The 23691-nt window shown below is 38.5% G+C and overlaps 1 protein-coding gene across 7 annotated transcripts in view; it reads left to right on the top strand.

Moving 5' to 3' along the window:
• Positions 1-23691, top strand: part of Cntn5 (contactin 5) — a 1171099-nt gene that overhangs the window by 1052833 nt on the left and 94575 nt on the right. For all 7 annotated transcript variants that reach the window (XM_052752006.1, XM_052752033.1, XM_052752025.1 and 4 more), the window contains one exon: positions 22734-22854. In XM_052752006.1, coding sequence (XP_052607966.1) covers positions 22734-22854 — 121 coding nt within the window. The remainder of the gene's footprint in view (positions 1-22733; positions 22855-23691) is intronic.

Here is a 23691-nt window from a genome sequence, read left to right as displayed (position 1 = left end):
TAATATAAAATTAGTGGTTCAATGTATATTTTACCAAAAAAAGGAAAAAGCTTAAAGACAGTATTTGCTACCCTTTCTGGTTAGCTGAATAAGCCATGCTATGCTGATGTGACTATTAAACACAGTCTAGACATCACTTTCCCAGCAAAGTAGCAAAGCAAAATCCCATGGCTCATTAATAAGTCACAGTAAATATTTCTATGAAAATTGTTTTAGTGGTTTTCACAGTTGTACTGTATTTTTCTAGGAAAAGTCACGTATATTTTATTAATGAATAACTATAAATGGATATGAGTATGTCTAAAATTAGAACATAATGTATATCCCATGACAAAATTGAATTCATAGAATCTTTTAGCCAGCTTGCTTTCATGGTTTCTAACTAATAAGTGGTTGTGTTATTATCTACATTGTAAACTTTACAGAAGCTTGAAGCATTGGAGACAAAGAATTTACAAAATTGATCAGACTCTAGAATTAAATTACAAATTTATTATGTAAAGCTGTGATAATACAAATTAATCTAAGGAAAGTAGTGAAGATAAAAAATAACCTAACAAAAAACACCATAGAATTATGTAATTGTCCACTTCCTAAGTCACTCATTCACTTTATTATGCATATTACTGTGGTTTTAACATGCTATGAATGAATATAGTGTAAGGGGCCATCAATTAAATATTAGACTTAAGAATTAAAGAGATCTTTAAATGTATTTAAACATTTAAAAATCAAAGCAAAGATGACTAATGTACTATGATGCAGAAACTTGAGACTTGAAACCTATAGAACATCTTATAGCATATATACATTGATTGAGTTGCTTAAACTTGAAGAGAAAATGTCCTCATGTGAACACAATGACAAGAAATTAATTTTCTCAAGTGTGGCCTTTCAGCAAGTAGCACCAAAGAACATGAATCCTAGGAATGTCAATGACATGGTTATGTTATCCAATACTTAAAATTAAAGAAGACTGTAACAGCCAGATAACTGTATCGTGAGATACACCAAAGGAAAATTCAAATTTGACTGTATATTTCTCTGCATAGAATCCCTATGTTCAGAGAATATATTTGTAAAGACCTACAACTTAATACTTCTAGACAGTCAAGACAATGGACAATTTGTGATTGAGCCCAAAACAAAGATGAAGTCTTTGCATCCCTGCCACGCTCATGTTTTATTAGGTTTCCGGTATTTTTAATGTAATCAGAAATGAGAAGACTTTAGAAGGACAAACTCTGCCTAGGTGTCAAAGATCTCAGAATAAGTTGCTATGAACAAATAAAAAATTACAAAACAGAATGTGAACTGGCTGTGAAATGTGGGCAGATACACAGGAAACCTGTCTCCCTGACACTGAACCTCAATCAATAGATTAAAATACATTCCAATAACAAAGCATTCTTGAATAATTAATACTTCAATGGCTAGAATAAAACACAGTTCACCTTTCCAAAAAAAAAACCTGAAGGCTAGTTTCCAAAGACACAAGTTTTAAAACTAAGACATAGTATTTTGCAACAGAAAATATACCCAGAAGGTAATATTTCCCAATAAAGTATAGATAAAATGCTCAACAAACTGTCTTTGTTCGACAAGAAACATCCAGAACACGAGCTCTAGTGAAACCTGAAGCTCCCAGGAGCAGATAGAAATGCTGTCTATGGATCTAGAAGTTCTGCATTAGCCTCAGAGGTGGGTTTTAGCATCATAAGCTTTATGTTGATTGTGTTGTCGATGCTACAAGCAAGGCAATGTGCCATTTAAGGCCCTGCAATGTAGGTGCCTGTATTTTCCCACTTTTGCAGGATTGAAAAGGAAGACTAGGTGACTGCAAAGACAGCCTCCCAACACCTCCCCCAAAATAAAATAAAATTGAAACTTTGTGAAGAAACTTTGAAGTAATGTATAATGCAGAGTCAATGGAAAACCAACCTATGAAAACTCTAGATGGCTACAAAGCATGCATAGTCCTAGATGGGTCTGATACTAAACTAAAAGAAATATGAACATGCTCTAAACAGATGTGTGGGGAAGATGGTTAGTTCTAGAGGCAAAGTCATAAAGAGGCTGAGTTCTAAATAACCGCCTACTTAAGCGCAAGGGTGTCTTCACTTGACCAAAGTGTACAAACAAAACACACAAAACTGGTGTCCAGCTGTGGACCACTTCAGCCAAGAAAGCCGATTGATTTATAATATCCGCAGTTAGTGGGAACACTTAGCTTATTTTCTCTCTGTACTAAACACATGAGTAAGCACTAACTACTAAATCAAAATCAGTTTTCTAGTTTTCACCAAGTCAAAGGTGGATTGTTCACATAAATACATATATATACATATATGCATATATATTAATGTAGATATACATGTATATACATATATTTATGTCAACTTTAGCATAGATCATTTGAACCTGCTGCAAAATCTAGAAGGAATAAAATTGTTTTAAAAACATGTGGAATCACAAAGCCATAAGACATTCAGCACTCCTATTTTTAACCATGATTTTTTGATCTCTTCAATCATGCACAGGCACACATTTAGATGGGAGAGATCACAGCACACACTACATTGGGAACTTGCTCCTTCCTATCCCTGTCCTCCCACAAGTGCCATGGCAATGTGTAACACACCAGGGTCAGCTTTTTAATGTTGCAAAGTATGCCTGAGGTTTCCATTATCCTTATTTTTACCAGAGGGAATTTCACACCAACAAGGGGATTTGTAATTGTTGTTTTACAAAAAACTGTACCATCATCTACCATTTTCTCCACATACCATTCCTCTCATTCAATAATAATCTTGAGGCCGGGCAGTGGTGGCACATGCCTTTAATCCCAGCACTCGGGAGGCAGAGCCAGGCGGATCTCTGTGAGTTCCAGGCCAGCCTGGGCTACCAAGTGAGTTCCAGGAAAGGCGCAAAGCTACACAGAGAAACCTTGTCTCGAAAAACCAAAATAATAAAAATAATAATAATAATAATAATCTTGAAAACTCAAGATCACAGGGGAGAAATTCTAATTCATTCCTTTCAATAGATTCAAAATATTGCATGGTTTGTTTATACTCCAATTTATTAGGACATTTTTTTTCAAAATGTTAATGGATTTCCTATGTTGAGAGACTTAGAAACAGAAAACATCTGTAAACATATGTATGCTTATACATTTAAAATCACCCTTCTCTAGGCTAGAGTCCAAAACATAGATTTCAATTTCCAAGAATTAAGTTGTTTGTAGCTGAAATTGATCCTGTAAGCATGGTGGTTTGCCTTTAACTCAGCATTCAGTAGGCTGAATGTGGAAATTTGTGAGTTCACAACCAGCTTAGGCTACACAGGAAACTCCAGACCACCCTGGACAGAGACAGAAGGAAGGAGACCATCGCTCCAAAATTCAAAACTATCAAAATGACTAGAAGCCGCAATAGCTTTTGTGGAAGTTCTGTAGCATGAAGGTTCACTGTGGGGTGACAGCATTACACACTAAGAGATCACCAGAGAGACGATCCTGTGTTCAGCGGGGACATGACTGTACCCCTCATTAGCTTCAGGCCAATACATGGGCCTTGCCATCTGCCAAGGTCTCATCTTCAAAATGAAGTTTAAAACCAAAGGTTCTAAAGTTCCTAACCTAATTCGAAAGTCCAGTGACCTTCTGCTTTATGTTCAAAAACGAAATCTAGCTAACAATGTAAATGACATAAAATAACAGTTTAAAACATATTTAAGCCAACACCAATCAATTCTCAGGAGTGAACTCCAGTAGCCCCAAGTCACATTTTTCTCACTTAAATATTGCAAGCATCCCTAATTCATGGAAGATGTTTAAAAACCTCATGGTGCTTTTAGAATTAGAAAATGTTCAATGCAGAAAGAGTTCCAAATTGGAAAAAAAAAAAAAAAAAGGCCTATCTAAAATGAGAATTCCTCCCTTTGGCTAAAGAAACATTTGAATATGTAAGGTCCTTGAAAAATGATAAATGATTTCTCTAAAGTTAAGATGTCTTCTAAAAGCAACAGAATGTTTATAGAATAAAAAATGTCCTTTTCTCTAGGCAAGAGACTAGCATCCCTTATTTCCTAAAATTTCAAATACAAGTTTTGAATCCCTATCAGAGTGAATTTTAGGTCAAATATGTTGGTGTGTATCACCAATAATTCACAATACATAAATGTGAAGACTTGGAGAGAAGTCAGCTGTGGCAGCACAAGCACATTGATCTGATTTGACCCTGCATCACTGCATGACCCTCCATGTACCAGAGCCCATGGGATTCCTGTGAGGGTGAGACTCAGGACAGCTCTGCTTATCACCCAAGTCGGTGGCAAAACACTGCCTTTACCAACAGTAGCACATCCTGGAGCAGCCCAAAATGAAGCAGGACTACATTCTCTCAGTGTTATACAAGGTACTTGGCACAGGACTTGCACATAAACTTTGTACTGCACTGGTGAAACTTAACCATGGGCAGAACCTAATGGCTGCCTCTAGGCTGCTTCAGTATCTCCAGAACCACAGTGACAGGTAGATATAGTGCCAGTCTACTGGACTTCTGGAGTGACCAACATTAACTAAGGCTTGTTCAGGTGGTCATGGGCTACAAGTCTACTTCATGAGAAGACTGTTACCAACTGTGAGTCTTGATTTCACCTTAGTGCTATCTCATCATGACAGGATGTAGGTTCAAGGTATGACACTTTTTGTGATACTGGCAGTCACAGGTGTCCTGTAGGATTCTGGGGCTCATCTGTCCATAGTGACCGGAGTTACCAGAAGTCCATAGGGCTTGAGAGCAGACCTGCAAATATGGATGAGGTATCTGTGCCTACCGTAGTCCCATGGAGAGATTTTGGGAAAATATATCCTTTCTAGGTTCTTTCCCCATTCACAACAATCAACACACCTGCCATAGATGTAGGAAAACCTGGGCTTTTATCTCCCTCTAGTGTTGAAAGAGTAATCACATGTATATGGCAAATCTAGATCTAGTGTCTCACTTAGGGCTGAAATAGCAGAAATTACAGGTTTAAAGTAAATACTCAGGGGCTGGAGAGGTTGGCTCAGTGGTTAAGAGGTCTGGTTATTTTTTCAGAAGATTCTAGTTCAATTCCCTGTACCCACATGGTAGCTCACAACCATTTGTAACCCCAGTTCCAGGAGAGCCAACACCTTCTTCTGACTTGGTACACATATATACATACAGATAAAACATTCGTACACATAAAATAAATAAATCCTTTTTTAAAAGGAAATACTCAGCTTTCTCAAAATTTCTGGAAAGACAACTATAACCATCAAGTCTTAATAAACTATAATGAATAACTAATCCTTCAGTGCCAAGAAGATAATGTATGCCAGCATAGACCACATTTTCAGGAAAGTTAACTTCAACAAAAGGCTAAAATGTTATACTGGAAATTGACCACGTCATCAGAAGGATGGATGAAGTCCAGCAAGGAGAATTTAAAACAGCTCTTGTAAGAAAACTCAGCAAATCCCAAAAAAGCATGGGGAAATGGTTTGACCCTTCAGTTGGGGAATTTTACCCAATGGAATCGCTAATTTAAAAATGAAACAGAAATAATTTCTATGAATACTAAACTAAGTGAAATTAAAAATACAATAGAGGACATCATCAACAAAATTGATCGAAAGAGAAAAAATCGTAAGCTCAAAGACAGGCTATCTGAAAATAGAAAGGAAACAATGGAGTGGACAGGGAGTTTTCACTAACATGAGACAAAAAAAAGCAGCTACTTGAGTTGTTAGGGTTCAATAACCACGTGAGAAAGACAACAAGGGAGAAAGCTCATTCAAACGGTCATGACTGAAGATTTCTCAAATCTAGCCCAGGATCAGTACACGAAGGTCAACGGTCACCAGGCAAACTCAATCAAAGCTACAGTAAGATCTGTTGCAATTAACTTTTCAAAGATAGATGATAATGATAGCTAGAAGACATTAAGGCCAAAAGAGAAGAAATAAATCATATACAGGGGTGTCCCAATTCACTGGCCAGCAGATTTCATAACAGAAACTACTGAATAGGAGATAATACTATGAGGTGTTCAGAGTACTGAGGGATCTTCCAATCAAGAATACTGCACTTTATAAAATCCCTTAGAAAATATTATAATGATATCACCAGACAAATGCTGAGGGTTGTTTCTAGATATATCTTTTAGAAATGCTGCCAGGGGCTCTGCAAGCTGAGAGAAATGAGTAGGAAAAAAGAAAGCATTGGAATGAGTGAAAGTCATTCCCTCTAATACTGTAAAATTAACAATATTTTCAGTATAAGACTTACATGATTATTTAAAGAAGTAATGATTTATTAAAAGATAGGCAATAAAGACAGACCAAACTGAGCCACCACAAGTACAAAAGACTACAGAAGTAAATTGTTATTAATATATTTTCTGTTTTCTTTCCTTATCTTTATATCACATTAACTTGCTGTCTTTACAAAACAGCTTGTTACAGTCAAAAGATATTTCTTTAAGCCCCATGTAAACATAAAGCAAAATTTTATAATAAGCCAAAAATCGTAAACAGGGAATTAATATGCACTACTAGAGTAAAACACTAAACTATAGAAGACAACTGAGAAAGAAACTAAAATAGAACCAGACAACAAGCTTTAGCATGACTGTAATAACAGCCTCACCATCAATGATTATATGGAAATGGATTCAATTCTCTAATTAGAATATATGGAGTTAATGAATGGATTAAATAATAATTATCAATTTTCAAGTATATGTTGCTTATAAGACATTGATTATAAGACATGAATTATAGGGCATACAAGGCATGAAACTGAAAAAATAAGTAAGGCACTCACAGGAACAGAATTCAAAGAAAGTAGGTATAGCTCTATTAATCTCAGAAAGCAGACTTTAAATTAGGAGCAGGAAAGAGAAAAGGAAGGTTGTTGTATAAGGATAAAGGAACTATCTCAGCAAGACTCAATGGCAAGTATAGGTTTCTATGCACTTAGCATCAAAGCACTCTATAAATAAAGCAAATATCAATAAACATAAAGGAAGACACATACTCCCATGAGATAATACCTGGAGAATTTTACATCCCATTTCCAGCAACGGATGAATTACCCAGAGAAGAAATAAAAGTGAAGTTAGAGTTGACCTGGATTTGGTACACAGGGGACCTGGCAGGCACTCACAGAACATCCTATCTGCTGCAGAATGACACATGGAACATTCTTGAGATACCCCATATGACACATCACAAAACAAGAAGCCACTCAGCACACTTAAAAGTTGAAACCATACTAAGTATTTTTTTCTGAGCACAAGGCAATAAAACTAGAAATCAATAATAATACTTTGGATAATGTGCAAACATATAGAAATTGAGTTACTTTTGAGACACCAATGGATTATGAATGAAGTTTTTAAAGGAACTTTAAAAATGTGTGAAATGAATGAAAATGGAGGCAACATGCCAAGCCTGGGGAGTGCTAGGTTCCATTTTCATCTATTTTCACATTAGTAAGAGGAAATTTTACAGCAATCTATGCTATATCTCAGAAGAACTACCTGATAATATACATCCCAAGAAACCAGAGAAACAAGATTACAAGTTTAATAGGAAAAAATAAATAATAAATGTCTGGCAGAAAAAAAATGAAATAAAGATAAAAATACAAAAGACCAACAAGAAAACGTTGGTTCATTGAAAAAAGTATAATGGATGTACTATGCTAGAGTTAGTAAGGGAGAAAGAGCCAATAAATAAAATTAGAGATGAAAAGGAAGACATTCTAGCTAACACAATAGGAGATTCAGACAAACAAATTTAACAACCTGGCTATACAGAAGAAATGAAAAAGTTCACGACAGCACATACCTGTCAGTCTTGAATCATGAAAAAATGGAAAACCAGACCATGAGAGTAAAGAGATAGGATTGGTAATTGAAAGTCTACCATCAAAGAAGACTCCAATACCAGATGGATTCATTTCTGAATTCTACCAAATATTCAAAGAGCTAACGCCAATTCATCCTACAACATTCCAAGAAACTGACAAGAAAGACATTCTTACAAATACATTCTACAGAGTCATTGGTACCCAGATACCAAAGCCAGACAAGGATGCAACTAAGAAAGAAAACCATAGCCAAATGTTCCTGGTGCTTTTCACAAATGTACAAAAATTCCTCAACAAAACACTGTCAAATGCTGGCTGGGAGATGACTGATCAGGCAAAGCACTTGCCACGCAAGCCTGAGGACCAGAGTGTGAACTTCAGAGCCCACCGAGTCTCAGTGCTTAGGAAGCAAAGACAGGGAGTCTTCTGACTAAGTGTGGAGTTCAGTGAGATGTGATGTCTCCACACATAAGGCAGAGAATGACTGAAGAAGACACTGATATCAACATGGGCCTCTACACACATGCACACATGTGCATGTACACCACACACTGCTAAGCACCCTCACACATGTAAATATCCATATGCGTACACACACCAATATATGCCCCACCAAAAAAACTGCAAACCAATTCTGACAGCATATTAGATATTACTGTGGTGAAGTGGGAAAGTAAGAATATGTCTACACATGGGAATCAATCAATATGACAAATTCACATAATGATCATCTCAATGAAGGTAAAAATGAATTTTATAAAATTCAAAGATCCTTTACTTTATACATATAATGTATATAGGTGTGTGTGTGTGTGTGTGTGTGTGTGTGTGTGTGTGTGTGTGTGTGTGTGTCTAACACTCAATAGAGTTACGGATGTCACTCCATAACAGAATGTTATGCTTAGCGTATACCAAACCCTTGGCGTGCACCCGCGCGCGCACACACACACACACACACACACACACACACACACACAGAGGAAATGTCCTTTTTCACCACTTATATTCAACATGACACCACAAGTTTCAGCTGTAACAGTAAGGGAAAGGATATAAATGGCATGCAAATTAGAAAAAGACAGACTGTCACCATTCTCAGATGGCAGGATCTCACATATGGAAAACAACAAACAGGGGACATTGCTGTTCTCCAATAGTGAGTTGTCTGAAATAGGAGTAAAAAAAACCCACTTTCTATAGTTATAAAAATACTAAGATATAAACTTAACAAAAGAGCTAAGAGATCTCTGCAATGAAGGTTATAAACCACTAAGGAAAGAAATCAAAGAGAGCACACTAGAAAAAAGAACGGAAAGATACCTTGAGTTGACACATTAGAAAAATCAACATAGCCACGATGCCAAGTGTTCTACAACATCTATGTGATCTTTATTAGAATGCCCATGAAATTCTGAACATAACTGGAAAACCAGCCTCAAAGTTTGTGTTCAACCCACATAACAGCCGAAAAGTGAATAGCCAAAGCCATCAAAAGCAAAAGAATAAAAAAAATCTGGAAGAATTAAAGCAAGAGGTCTTACTCTACCTGTTGTCAAAGTATACTAAAAGCTGTCGCTGAAGCTGGGTGTGGCAGTTTAACATCTAATTCCAGCAATGGAGAATAAGACAGGAAGACAGAAAGCTGGAAGCCAGCCTGGGCTACATAGAAAGACTATACTGAACATGAAGGTAAAGACTGTAGAGAGGGGAGAGGAAAAGTCACAGAAAAAAAAATAGTCTGGGGGTAAACCCATGTATCCACAGCCAATGAGGTTTCTTGTTGCTGTTGTTATTTTCTTTTTTTAAATAAAGGTTCTAAAAACAAGGATTTTCTAAGACATGATGCTGGGAAATTTGTATATCTACACGTAAAACAATGAAAGTAGACACCACCACTCCTACACACAGAGAGAGCCTAGAAACAAAAAAAAAAAAAAAATCAGATGGATTGAAGACTATTAAGTGTAAAGCCTGAAAGCTAAGAAAAGAGAAGAAGGAAATGGGAAAACCTTCAGAACATTGGAAGGGGCAAAGGCATCTTGTATAAAACCCTCAAAATATGGGAAACACCCAAAAACTGGCAAATGTCATTTCCTCAGTTCACAGATCTTGCGAATGTGTCTTCAGAGTCGTGCTTGACCTTGTGCTTCTCACAGGTGGTTTGACGGACACATTCCTCTCACTCACTTTTCTTTTCACCAATGTTTTCGGCCCTTGTCTTCAGTGGGTGGTGGCTGTGGTAGCTCTCAGTGTACGTACAGTGTTCAAGGAGGTAAAAGAGTCTTCTCACATTGACGGACTTTGGTTGCCTCCATTCTAAGTGTGTTGGAGGTTGATGAGACTTCCTGATTGTGGAAAACAGGACCAGATTCAGTAACTCAAATTTCCTTCCTTTGTAATGAGGTGAGTTTCACCCAAAGGTTGTTTCTGTGCATTGGTTTCTAAGTGGGATTAGCAAATGCACTCACAGTACTTGATGTTGAAGCATAGAACTGAAATGATATTACTATTTGTTAAGCTCTATGCTTATTAAAACATTTAGCAATCATTCTTTACAAAGATGTGAATGTCTCATAAAGCGAGATTTTGACAAACTTGAAAGAGCTAGATACATAACTGGATTATGTTCTGAAGATATGATAAATGATTCCAATTAGAGCTTTTGAGTTTTGAAAAAAAAGATATTTTGTAAAAATATATTCACTGTCCTTGTTCATTTTTTTAAATATCCACCAATATAATTAACTCCATAAGTACTACATTCTTTCATGCATATGAAGAACATATACGACGAGGCTTCTATGTGGCCAAAACTAATAAGCATTAGGTGCAAATGTGGTCCACTATTCATAAAAGGAAATGCAGTATCATTGATACCCATAGAAGCAGATTATAGGTAAGAATACCTTTAGGCAATATTACTCAATGATACTACAGATTTTCCCTTCTTTTGAGTTGTTTTTATAAAAGCTCATGAAAATAAAACCATTTTCTTATGTAACCTAACAAATTCTGGGTCAAAATATCTCCTCTAAATTCTTTTTGAAAATGGTGGTCAGTGTTTAGTTCCTGTAACTCCTTCTGAACATCACCATAAAAGATGAGTCAGTAGTCAGTGTCATGACTCTACAGCCCCTTAGTGGAGCCCACAATTCCATAGGAGTCCTGCATCTTCCACAGGACTACAACAATGGTTACTGCCAGTTCCTAACTCTCACCTCCAATGACAATCTTTTCACCCATTTCCCATCCTCCAGTGCCAGATTCTTTGAGTTTCTCTTGAGTTTGGTTTGTATGCTGTGGGGAAATGCTCTTGAAATTCTGAAGTAAGTTGACAGAATCTTATGGCCATACACTTGACTCCTTTGCCTTGTTGACTTCAGTTACTTGGGAGAATCCTGGGATTGCTGTTTGATGATGTGTTTCCTTTTTCCCTAATCTTCTGTCTCTTGGAGAGACTAGAAATGGAAGTTTTATCTTTCAGTTGCTAGGATTGGTTCCTTTACATTTTTGCTGTATTGTACTTGTGAAATGAGCAGTCCCCCTTTGGCTCATTTCCCTACATGCACAGCTGAGCTAAAGCATCTACGTGGCCACCCTTCTTCCTCTGAAATCCCATTTAGGCAAATTCACTTAATCTACAGGAGTAAAGCATAGTCCCTGTTATTTCAGGTGACATTGTTCACAAACGTTTCAACAGTAGAATGAAGTGACTTTCAATCAACCATCACTGACAATTTCTTCGATGTTTCTCAATCCCTATCCAGTTTCCATGCTCAGTAAGAGTGTCAAACTTGTCCTTCCTACCTTTGTAAGTCTAGCTCCAGGGTCAGCACCTCAAGAGTAAGTCATAGTTTCAGCAGGACTCACATCCCAGCACCGGAAGACAGGGTGGGGCTCCACAAGTTCTAAGTGTTAGCTAAATTGCCAAGGTCTTCATGCTGCTTCCACTGGGGTCACAAGTGATTTCTTTCTTCACGAGTCTCCAAGCTTGATTCAAATTGTTGCAACAATTACAAATTTCTGGATGTCTCCTTTTTTCTAGGCCATTCTCTATGATCTTTATAACATAACTACCTTTTATACAGTCCCACAAATGAATGTTCCAAAGCGTGTACAATAAGACTGCAAATCTTCTCAAGACACTGTCACAGAATTTCCAGTATACCAATTCTACTGAATTCTGTTTGTCAAAAAAAGTCAATGACCAATCCAGAGTCAAGGGTCAAAAAAGTGAGTTTCCATCTCTGAATAAAAGAAGCAGCAAAATAATTGAGAATGAACAAGAAGTCACAATACCAGGAAGCAGAACAGCCAGTGTAGTGGGAAGCGGGCTGAATAATTAGAGTACTAAACCCCACCAGGTCATAACAGAGCTCTCACCACCACGAGCTTTGAAGACACAACCTGAATATGCTACACTGTGACACTTGGTCAATATATTCTGAAGGGTAATGAATAATAACAGGAAAGAGTAAGCATGAACAAGGCAGAAATGGGAATCAGGAATACTGAATTTAACTCATCAAAGCTGAGCTCAAAAATTGGCAGAAGTCTCTGCAGAGGTCATGGACCACTAAGTAAGACCAGATATTATATTCTGAAAGTAACAGTGGGCAAGATCATATGGAAACTGATCATTACCCCATGAGAGAAGGAGCAAACTGGAAGTGGACATGTGTCTTCTCATTCTATAGGATGAAGCTTTGGCCTCCCTTTCCTTCAATGCCAGGATAAAAAGTCATAAAAGGATTATTTATGTCTAAGAGATTTCAACATAAAACAGACAAGCTAGATTCATTCCAGGCTAATTCTTAAAGTCCTCTACAAAAATCAGGAATGGGTTGGGATAGAGCACAGAGGTATATGGGTGTGCATACACTCCAACTACCACTGCACACACCCAGGTTCAGTCTCTAGCACCAGAAAAAGATCAAAGAAACACGAGAACTTGTTGCACTTGTCAAGACCTGATCTAATTCACAATGCTGGGTCTGTATGGGGCCTGATGAACGAGACAGGACTACTCTATTCTGCCTGTTTAGACTCTGCTGATATAACAGAAGGAAGACCCTGTGGGCAGGGGTCCGTATACTCATCCACACAGCCAGGAAGGAATTAGATTCTTGTGTAGATACCATTTGATGATGTAAAAACATGAGTAAATGTCATTTAACCTTGGAATACAGTGTATTAGGACATAATAAGCTAGTAGTGTTCATCTTGAAAGATAGATTGGACACATGAAAAGATGCATTGAGAGAATGGAAACAGAAATGTCAGTCAAATATAGATCCATCTAAAATATACAGTTATGGATTCAAATCTGAAAAATTATTCAGTGAATACTGGATCACAGCATGCTTCACATGGCTACAAGGGAACATGTCAGTTACAGGTCACATGTAGAGGATTTTGTCAAGGTTAGCTCACTATCACAGGAAAGATTAATAAGTACATGGAGAAATGAAGTGGGTAGATGATTTTAGAATGTTAATTTTGTGTTTCAAAAGAAGATAATGCATTCTATGTCCAGATGTGGCTCATCAAAACCAGTCACAAAGGAGCTTGAAGAACAACACTATTTTGTTAATAAAACTGGCTTCTACTAACAGTTCCATGGTCACTATTATTGAAAAGGCCAATTTATTTTGATATACTTACCAAATCTTGCTTTAACTAATATAATAAATTACCTGTAAGTTGAATCAGAACAAGGTGTTATTCGATAGGAAGCATAACTGAACTTCAAAACACCAAACAGAGACTCAGGTGCCCAGAGCTTATCTACCTGTACACTGACCATCCCCTTAGCCAAGCCTCCTGTACTCTGCCCTCCAATTTTACTGTCTGCTGCAGGAAATTATTAGTTGCAGGTTGGTTTTTATTTCTTTTTTTATACTGAAATCACTCTTCCCTGTGACTTGTGTACTATTAAATGTTTTAACTCGTCATGTTATGACCTATTGTCTATTCACATTGCATTTAAGTTCCTCAAAAGTATGTGTTATCTTACCCGGTAGTAGATGTGACTTCTCTTCCCACTGAAGTACCATGGCATGGAGAGCCCATAGCTAGATCACAGCTCACCTCCACGTGCAGAGTGGAGGGGAAGGAAGTAGTTCCCAGGGTGCCAAAGATGTGCTACTTCCTGCCTAGACTACAAGACACTCTAAGAAACCACTGGCAACTGAATGCACAGTTCTGTTTCTCTGCAGTCACAAGGGAAATGAGAAGCTCCTGTAAGGTATTTTCTGGAGCTCTCCTGGAGGCCAGGCTATTGCTAGCTGCTCACAAATCACAAGCTCATTCATGAATGAACCAAAGTCTTTATCTCACTATCATCTTTGAGTAACTTCCCAGAGACAGAACTCTGGGAGCACAGACCTTAGGGAAGATAGTGTGATTATGCCGCTACTCTATAGTGGAAGAATTCGGTCGGAGCAAAAATGTTTATTGCCTGTCGTCCTGCTAAGATCTTGTTACTCTCCGTACTGCCTCATTGAGCCAGCCTATGGGGCGGGTGTTAGGATAGCACCACAGAAGAAATTTCACGAGAAGGTTGATCTACCAGGCAGAGCACAGAGAGGAAGTTCTAGTCTTAACGATGGGAGTTTAAGTTTCCTGCTGAGAATCCACTTAAAGAGAAGCCATGTGTCACTGCATTTCGAAGATTCTAAGTGAGAAAGAAGGAAAAGCCCTCTGTGACCCTTCTAGCTCTAGGGCTGTGAGGTGTAGAAGTCCCCAGCTCTGTTCTTTCGAGTATAAGATGGCCTTTCTCTGTCACCGACAAGCCTAGTGTTAGGTAAAGCTGACAAAGGTGTGCCGGTGTGTGGTTTGCACTGTAGGAACAAGAAAAGTGACAAAGAATATCTGGAAAAATAACACAGACTACATAAATATAGTCATAGTAAAGTATCACGTTCAGAATGAAAGGTAAAGTGTGTTCCTGTAATTATTCTAGCATAAAACATAAATGTGGCCTGTTTGTTCACATCAGCATATATTGAAAAAGATTTCAAATGAAGAACAAAATTGCAAGCACTTAGAGAGAAGAGATGTTTTATTTACAGAAATTTCATTTCAGATAGCACCATGTCCTCCAATGGGCATTAGTGTTGCAGGGGGACACAGGTAATATCAAGATGACCAAGGTGAGTTGGATTAATCAGAACATCCAGTTCCTATGTATGTGACTTCTACAGTTTCACTGAGTCTCACAACGTGTCTCATGTGAAAAGCAATACTTTTATATGTTGGCATTTGCAAATTTTTAGTTTTCAAGGAAAGATCTTGCCTTTCACTTTGTACTGAGGCTTACAAAATACACAGATATTCCTGGATGTCAGGGGAGTCATTCTCAAAGAGCTAAGATTTGAGCAAATGTTAACATGAGACACATTTGGAAACTTTAGCAGGCCAATGGAGAAAATGCTTGACAAAAGAATCAGAGGATCCACTTCTACTGGATCAAGTGATCAACTAAGTCTAAGTGATAGAGAGTAGCATCCAGGCATCTTAAACAGCAGCCGTTGACACTGACTGACAAGTGAAGGGCCAGGCTCACATCCAAGGGGTAGACATTAGAAATGGAAAAGGGATAGCAAACACGATGTACTCTGTCGGTTACTTAGAAAGCTTGGCATGGTGGCACGAGCCCCTAATCCCAACACTCTGCAGGCTAAGGCAGGAAGGTTGCAAGTATGAAGGTAGACTAAGCTACATAGTGTGGTCTTGTCTGCAAAACCCATAAAACCTTAGAAGTCAATCCTCCTAATTATTAATAAAGTAGTTATTGTTAAACTCCATGAGATATGCAGAAAGAAAATATCTTTCTCTGGACTCAACCTGAGTTTTCTAGCAGGAGAAAAAGATCCGCTTCCCTCCACAGCTCTTCAAAGCACACATGCAAGTATGAAAAACCTAGCCTGTGGTTCCTCCTTGCATTTCTTCTCTTGAAGGTAGATTTGAGGGACACTTGCTCACTGCAATCTATGTCCCCATACTTCAAGTATAACAGCAGAAATGAATACACGGTGAATTGGTTAATAGCACACTGTATAAAAAATGAAAGAAGGGTGAGACATATATTCCCGGAAATCAGGAAGGTAAACTTTTATCAACAGATAGAAGGGAGTGAAGAGTAAGTCGGAGAAAACACGAGGTCTGGAAAGTATTCCAGAAGAGCTCAGTTGTCAGCATATGGTACTGGACACATCAGAGGTCCTTTGCTTTGTCACTTCCTTCTATCTAGACAGGCAGACTCACAGACTGCATCATGGGGAAAGAAGACACTTAAAGAATGAGTGTGACACATTGCAACTCCGCATCACTGGCTAGCTGAGTACCTCACTCTCCTGTCCTGTATTGTACTGGAGACAGAAGGACGGGTGGACTACATGGAGCATTTTTGTCAACTATTCGTGCCTGTCTTTGTACCCATGCTTCTATCTAAGTAGTAAATGTGATTTATTCTCTTTACTTTAAAATTAATCATCCTAAAATTGAATTACAAGTGACCTAGTGTTTGTCTGCTTTGAATATATTTATATAAAGCCTGGTCTTCAGTTACCCAGGCTAATGAACTGACAGCACTAACTCCTGACTTGGGGCTGATACTGATATGTGACTGGATACTGTTATCTTAAACTTAACCAATGATTCACAATTTAATTTTCTTATTTAATATATCTCATTCTGTAAGACTGTTTCTCTTAGTACATGAAAATCTTCATGAGAATATTGGTTTGGAAGCTAAACATCAAGAAACAGTTTGAATCTTGAATCTATTGTTAGAGTAATTTAATATTTCACTCTGATAGACAGAAATATTTTTACTAAGGAACACTTTGCCTATTTTCTTTATTCATAACATTCAAAGAATGTATACTTTCATTTAAGCACAAAAAATTAATCAGTATAAACTTTTTTTAAATGATATTAAAATCTATATCAGCATTAATCTAAACCTTATTCTATAAAGGTTTAAGGGAAAAAATATTGTAAAGATAATATATGTATAAGACTATATGATGATAGCATAGTTTAAACAAATTATCACCTGGGGAAATGAAATACTACTACATGGAAAACATGTTGAAGTCTAAGACAATTTTTATGACATTAATGATATCTAATAACTCATACCTCAGAGATAACTCCCAGGATTTACATTAGGTAAGAGTTTTATTAAATTATATCTTATAGAAGTTGTATCATTTCATTTTGCTTTACAAAGAGCAATGTTTTATAGGCATTGAGGGGTCACGGCTGGGCATCGTAGGCTACATAAACCCCAAGAAAGTGAAATACACCTTAAGTAAAAAACAGAAATCGCCATCCACAACAGCATTGAGACTCACTGAGAATGGAGCTTCCTGTTTAGAATCTAGGTTAAATGATCTTAGTGTTTAACATCTTCCTAGTGGTTGCTATGTTGGCGTGTGCACAGATTTCTGCTGTAATCTATTCTTAAAATGTGTCTTAGCACTTCATTCTTTTGAAGTATTGCCCAATCATTTTATGCATGTACCGTGCTTCACTTGATATTCCCACAATGCATAGAGGAGGAGGGGGTGGAGATGGAGACAGACAGACAGACAAAGGGGGAAGAGAGAGAGAGAATAAGAGAGCTGGAGAGGTCATATATTACTGACTTCTCTAGAGGCTCAAGGATACTCAGGAGGTGCTGTACCAAGGCCAGAATTCAGTCAACTATGTCTGCATCCAATGGAGGTTTATTATAATACAAAGGTGAGAGGGTATGGGAAATACCTGTGTCTAAAATTAAGCCAAATACTTATTTAAAAAAACAACTTTCTATAGCGGTTGAAAATCTTGGTATTCAGCTTGGACAGGGAGTGAACACTGAAGAAAGACTGCTGAAAGTGCAGTTAGGCTCCCTTTGACCACAGTATTTGTCAAACGCTAACCAGGTTCCAGAAATACTGCTAGGGGCTTTACTGGCCTTCTCACAAAAGCCTGAGAGAGGCCTTGAACCCTTGAACCTCTTACCATTTTGTCTAGAAATCAGGAAGGAGAGCTTGGATTTATACAACACCGCTCCTAAACCAATATCTCCTTTCAAGTGTTTCACCCCACCTGCCTTTCTCTGGTGTCTTTTTCTATGTTCACTCCTAATTCCTTCTAGGAAATACAGTGAGAACAGAGGAGAGGTACTGTCAGCCGCAAAGAAAGGAGAAGGAGGCCCTAGCTGCGTTCATGCTTTAATTTGCTTACTGGCTTTGGGCAACTCGGCAACTTTGACCTTGCTCAGCTCTGGGAATGCCCACGGTAGACAGTGGGAGACACTTCCAGCACAGAAAGGGTTAAGTTCAGGGAATGAGCTAAGGGAGACTGCAGGAAGCCTAGCTGACGGGATCTGAATTGAATTGCTCAGGAAAAGAACGTCTGCCCCACTACAAAGCCTTTGCACCTAGGAGGGAGGGGGCGGGGCGGGGGGAGGGGGTGTTCCAAGGGCGCACTGCTGGGAGGGGCTGATCTGCATCACAGCACTCGGCTGCAGGAGAGGCTGACTCCATAGAGCCTTCGCTACTGAGGTCCAGAACTTGAACTTCAAACAGAACCCACAGACACTGAGCAGCAGATCCAAGAAAGAGTTTCCATTCTTTTTTTTTTTTTTAATTTTTATTTTTATTTTGCAATACAATTCAGTTCTACATATCAGCCACGGATTCCCTTGTTCTCCCCCCTCCGGCCCCCCTCCCCTTCTCCCCAGTCCACCCCCTGTTCCCACCTCATCCAGGGCAAAGCCTCTCCCGCGGACTGAGATCAACCTGGTAGACTCAGTCCAGGCAGGTCCAGTCCCCTCCTCCCAGGCCGAGCCAAGCGATCTTGCATAGGCCCCAGGTTTCAAACAGCCAACTCATGCAATGAGCACAGGACCCAGTCCCACTGCCTGGATGCCTCCCAAACAGATCAAGCCAATCAACTGTCTCACCCATTCAGAGGGCCTGATCCAGTTGTGACCCCTCAGCCATTGGTTCATAGTTCATGTGTTTCCATTCGTTTGGCTATTTGTCCCTGTGCTTGAGTTTCCATTCTTAGGAATACAATTGGCAGTGTTCCGCCGGGCAGGGCTGCTCAAGGTTCTTAGAGTGAAGTCTAACTAAAAAAGCGGCTACTTCCTAGTGTAGAGGCTCATGTCTGTCATCTACCACTTAGAAGGATGGAACTAAAGCAGCAGGATGAGTTTGAAGCCAGTCTGAGCTACATATGGAATTTGATATCAGCCTGGGCTAGAGAGGGAGTACTTTCTCACATTAGGGAGGGAGGGAGGGAGGGAGGGAGTTCATTTAGAAACTGAACTTAGGTGGAAAGATAGCCACCGTTTTCCTATTTTATTTCCAAGTTATAAACAGAAATCCCAAGTGCTCTAACAAGATTGTGTGACCAGGAAAAGTGAACAGCCAATCCCCACTGTTCTCACAGGCAGAGCTGTCCCTCTAAAGACCCCCATGCACCAATATGGGGCTTTAGTTGAAGCACCAGGTTAAGCCCTGGTTGTGGAGAAGTTCATTTGCAGTAACAGGTAACACCGTTTGCTTATAAAACCAAAACCAGCAGAGAGAAAAGAAAGGAAGGAGAATGAGAGTCAGAGGAGAGGGAGAATGCCTCCTGAGAGACAAGATGTGGAAACCAAGTTTGAATTGAAGAAAGCAAAGCTCCCTGTAAGTAACCATTTCATTAAAGTTGCACGAATTGCAGAGTTTCTCACAGGAGCTGCACATTGTGGGCTCAGATTAAGGATAATGGGTTCCCGTGTGAATTCTCCTCATTACTTCTCTTGAAAGAGCAGTAAATCTACAGAAAGAGTAATTTAGGTTTACTGTTCACAGTCCATTCACTTTGCTTATAAGCGCGCCTGTTTAGGATTTTAAAAATATAATGCAGGTATAATCCAAAAGAAAAGATATCAGCCCAAAATGAGCCAATTTCAACTCCTCACTAGGCTGGTATCCAGGTCTGTGCACCAGGCTGCAGACATTTTGTACCACTAGATAACGATGGAGTTCTAGTCTCAGGAGCCACACACAGACAGCAAAGGAGAGATTATTTCTATGGACCCTGAATTATTTGCATGTTTATATGACCCTAAGTACTCTATTCATCTTTCCATTAATATTCACTCTCAATTCGATTCCACAGAAAGTAAATGGGTTGAAAATTTTTCTTCAAATTCAAAAGAAAATAAATTATTTAGGAGGAAAATACCTGTAAAATGAAATGTGAATTATTTAATTACAGGAGTGTGCTGCTACAAATTCACTTTCAAAGCCATAAGCCTTACCCTTGCTGATTTTAAACTGCTACCAAATTCATTTGGTGGTGGGATGCTTCCAACCCAGAGCAAAGCTGAGGTGATCGCTACACCTGTCACCCCAGCAGTTGAGTGGCTGACAAAGGAGGATTCTGAGTTTGAGACTAGCCTTGACACCCTACTGAGAACTTTGTCTCAAAAATAAACAAACAAATAAATAAATAAACAAATAAATAGATAAATAAACGAATAAATAAGTAAAACAAATAACAGCCCCAGAATAATGCAAGAGAAATGACAGCCATCCTTACAGGTGGAGTTATTTCTAGAAAAAAAATCTGCTATGTCTGTGGCTTCTTCTCTACTTTCTCATCAGACAGGTTTCCCATTCTGGTCCAGTAATGTACTACTCAGTGACTCCTGGCTACTAAGCTAAGTGTCTGGGTTGAATGAGCCCCTAGAATCCTGTAGCATGGGGGGCCAGGGTGGTCCCAAACTGCTGGAAACAAATATTCCATCACTTAAAATGATCTTGACTAGAATCTGAACAACTGCTTATAATATTTAATCTTCTTTTGTTTCTCCACTAAAATGAAAGATCAGAGTGTTTTAAAGTTTCCACTTTGTATTTGAAAGAACTGAGCACTTGGTCTAGGCGAGATGAGAAGGTGGATAACATTTCTTCATCCCACCAGAAAGCAACCACATAGGAAATGAATCTCCTTAGGTTTGTGAGTAAGGGTATATCCTAAGGAAGTCATCATTATGACATTTGATGGACATTTATTTCATTCTGAAAGTAATTGTTGTGACATTTTGATTCATTTTTAATGCATTCTTGCTATGAAGCAGTTTCTTGTATATGAATCAATGAGACTATGTCTTACCAAATTACTTCATGAGAAAAAATTCCTATACCCTTAGATTCTCCAATTGTAAGATTAGCCATAAGGAAAAATAACTAGGAGAGAGGGAGAGAGAGTGAGAGAGAGAGAGAGAGAGAGAGAGAGAGAGAGAGAGAGAGAGAGAGAGAGAGAGAAGAGAGAGTCTAAAACATGGGGGATCACAAAGTAATTCATTGAAAGAAAAGAACTTCTGTGTGATGAGAGCTTTAACAGCTCATAACAACATATCCTTCCTATAAACACTGAGGATAAAAATCAGGGATCCCGAGACATCAGTTTTCTTTTCATGATATGACAAACCCATTCATTTATTTCAAAACAAAAGCAAACAACTAAATTCTTAAATAATTATTAGTATGTTTTACCTTGTAAGGACAAACACATTGTCTTTAAAAGTAATGTTCCTTCATTCCATCCAACATTAAAAGCTCTTGGATCTGGGGGTCCTTCTCTGGGATAGTTTATTAAGCATTTTTTAAGCACTCAGTTTATGCATTAATTCCTGGAGGATGTTATTATAAACTGTGCACATTCAAGCCAAACTTCCCTCCTTTGCAGCATGAAATAAGGGGATATTGAGGTCGTTCTATTGTTTTACCCTGTGGGGGAGAAAATAAATCATCAGGTTCAGTGGCCCTATAATCCCATCACTCAGTAGGCTGAACCAGAAAGATCAGGATTACTGCAAGTTCAAAGCCAGCCTGGACTGAATATTGAATTCCAGTCCAGCCCATGCATAGTGAAACCATGTCTCAAAGAACAAACTAAAAGTGGGGTTTGTCAGGGGGGAGGAGACATGAGATATAACAATACCAGGTCTTTACACGATCACAGTAAAGTCATTAATTGTGACAAAGTCATTGAAGGACAGTGCTAGGTAAGGAAGGGTTTATATCAGTTGGACAGTCATCTACAGGGCCCTCCCTCATCCCATAAGCAATACATCAAAAGATTCTCTTCCTGGCACTTATTGATCACCTAACTGCAGTAATTGAACTAGGCTCTCATCATTCTGTTCCCAACAAAAGTCAAGTGTTGCTCAAGATTCCTTTTCTTTTATGGCTGCACTAACATGGGTTCAGGCTGCCCCTGCCCCTTGATGACGGTGGCTATGGGAGGATGGTATCTTTGTTACAAAAAAACACATGGCTGAGGACCAGCCATCTCTCCTAAGTGCTGTTACATTCTGTGGCCCATGGTGTACTTACAAAAGGAAATATTCAATAAATCCTCGTGAGATAATCTTTCAACAACTACCTTCTCATAATTAATGTCCCACTAGTTGCTATTTCTTTCCACACAGTTTTACTGTCATAAAAATAGGCCTGTCTTTCAATAACAAAGCAGTAACTTTTAGTGATTTTCCTATACTTTTAAAGAGTGTTTGGTATATACTTCAATACCTCTTAACTATTGATGCTAAATCATTTTATGCAATATTCAATGTTAAAACTCTTTTTGAGCGATTGTGAAAAGTATAACTTGATATACTCCTTAAGACAGGGCATGTTTGATGTCTGCGTTGTTGTCTTATAAATGGTAAGGCCAAAGATGGGCCCTTTGAATATGTAAAGTTCCCCCTTAAACCACCTTGAATTAGGCAGATTTGCAACATTTTAAACTGGCACTTCATCCCTCTTTCAGCAAGCATCCTCTGCAGATTTAATGATCAGGAACATCCTTCTGATGCATGCTGGGAGATATGGCTGCAGGGTACAGACCACAGCAGACAGTGTGTCAGATGAGGCAGAACTTCTTGTTAGGGGTGAGTATACTAATAGCTCAGACTGCAGACACGAGCACTATAAATTACCCTCCGAAGGGACTGGAATGCATGGACATGGGGCGCTTCAGCACTGTGCTGTTCACTGTCATTTTCACCATCTCTGTCGTTTTTGCTTAACCTTGTTTTGCCTTTGAGATGATGATGTAGGAAACCTCTCCTTAGGAACAGACAAGAGCTAAAAGCTGTCTCCAAAGCACTTGCAGTCATGAGTGGCTGCTAAATGGCAAACCAACTTAATCCCAAACTCAAAAGCATAGCTGCTCTGAGACACTTGAGTCACACAGTCAGGGTTGGTGTGTGTGTGTGTGTGTGTGTGTGTGTGTGTGTGTGTTTGAAAGCTGTATATATACAAATATGCATATCTACATACACATATATACATATCTGTACGCATACAGCTTTCAAATGCATGAGTGTATATATGTATGTTTTATATGTATGTATGTATACATACAGCTTTCAAATAAAAAGCTACCAACTTCAAAAAAATCTAGCTTCTAGAACCAAGAAAACTTCACATGTAAGAAGGTATACAATTGCTAAATGACAGGGATTTTTTTTTTCTGAGCCTGAAAATATCAACATACAGCCTGTCTGTGCAAAAATGACAGCTAAGTGTTTTCAAATTACGAGCCACCCCCTAAAAATCTCTGCAACCTTATGAAGTTTTGTCTTATTTCAACTAAGTCCATGTCTTAGCACAAATTGCCTCCTTTTTGGTCAAAATAAGAAATGTATATCCTAGCATGTCTTTTCCTTCACTTCTTTTTGTCTTCCTCCTTTTTACCACTCTCTTTTCTCTCCAAACTTTCACTC

Source organism: Peromyscus californicus, unplaced genomic scaffold, assembly GCF_007827085.1.
Source record: "Peromyscus californicus insignis strain IS unplaced genomic scaffold, ASM782708v3 Scaffold_11__1_contigs__length_118956290, whole genome shotgun sequence".
Classification (NCBI taxonomy): Eukaryota; Metazoa; Chordata; class Mammalia; order Rodentia; family Cricetidae; genus Peromyscus; species Peromyscus californicus.
The sequence above is the reverse complement of the archived record's forward strand: the minus strand, read 5'-3'. Positions and strand labels throughout refer to the sequence as shown.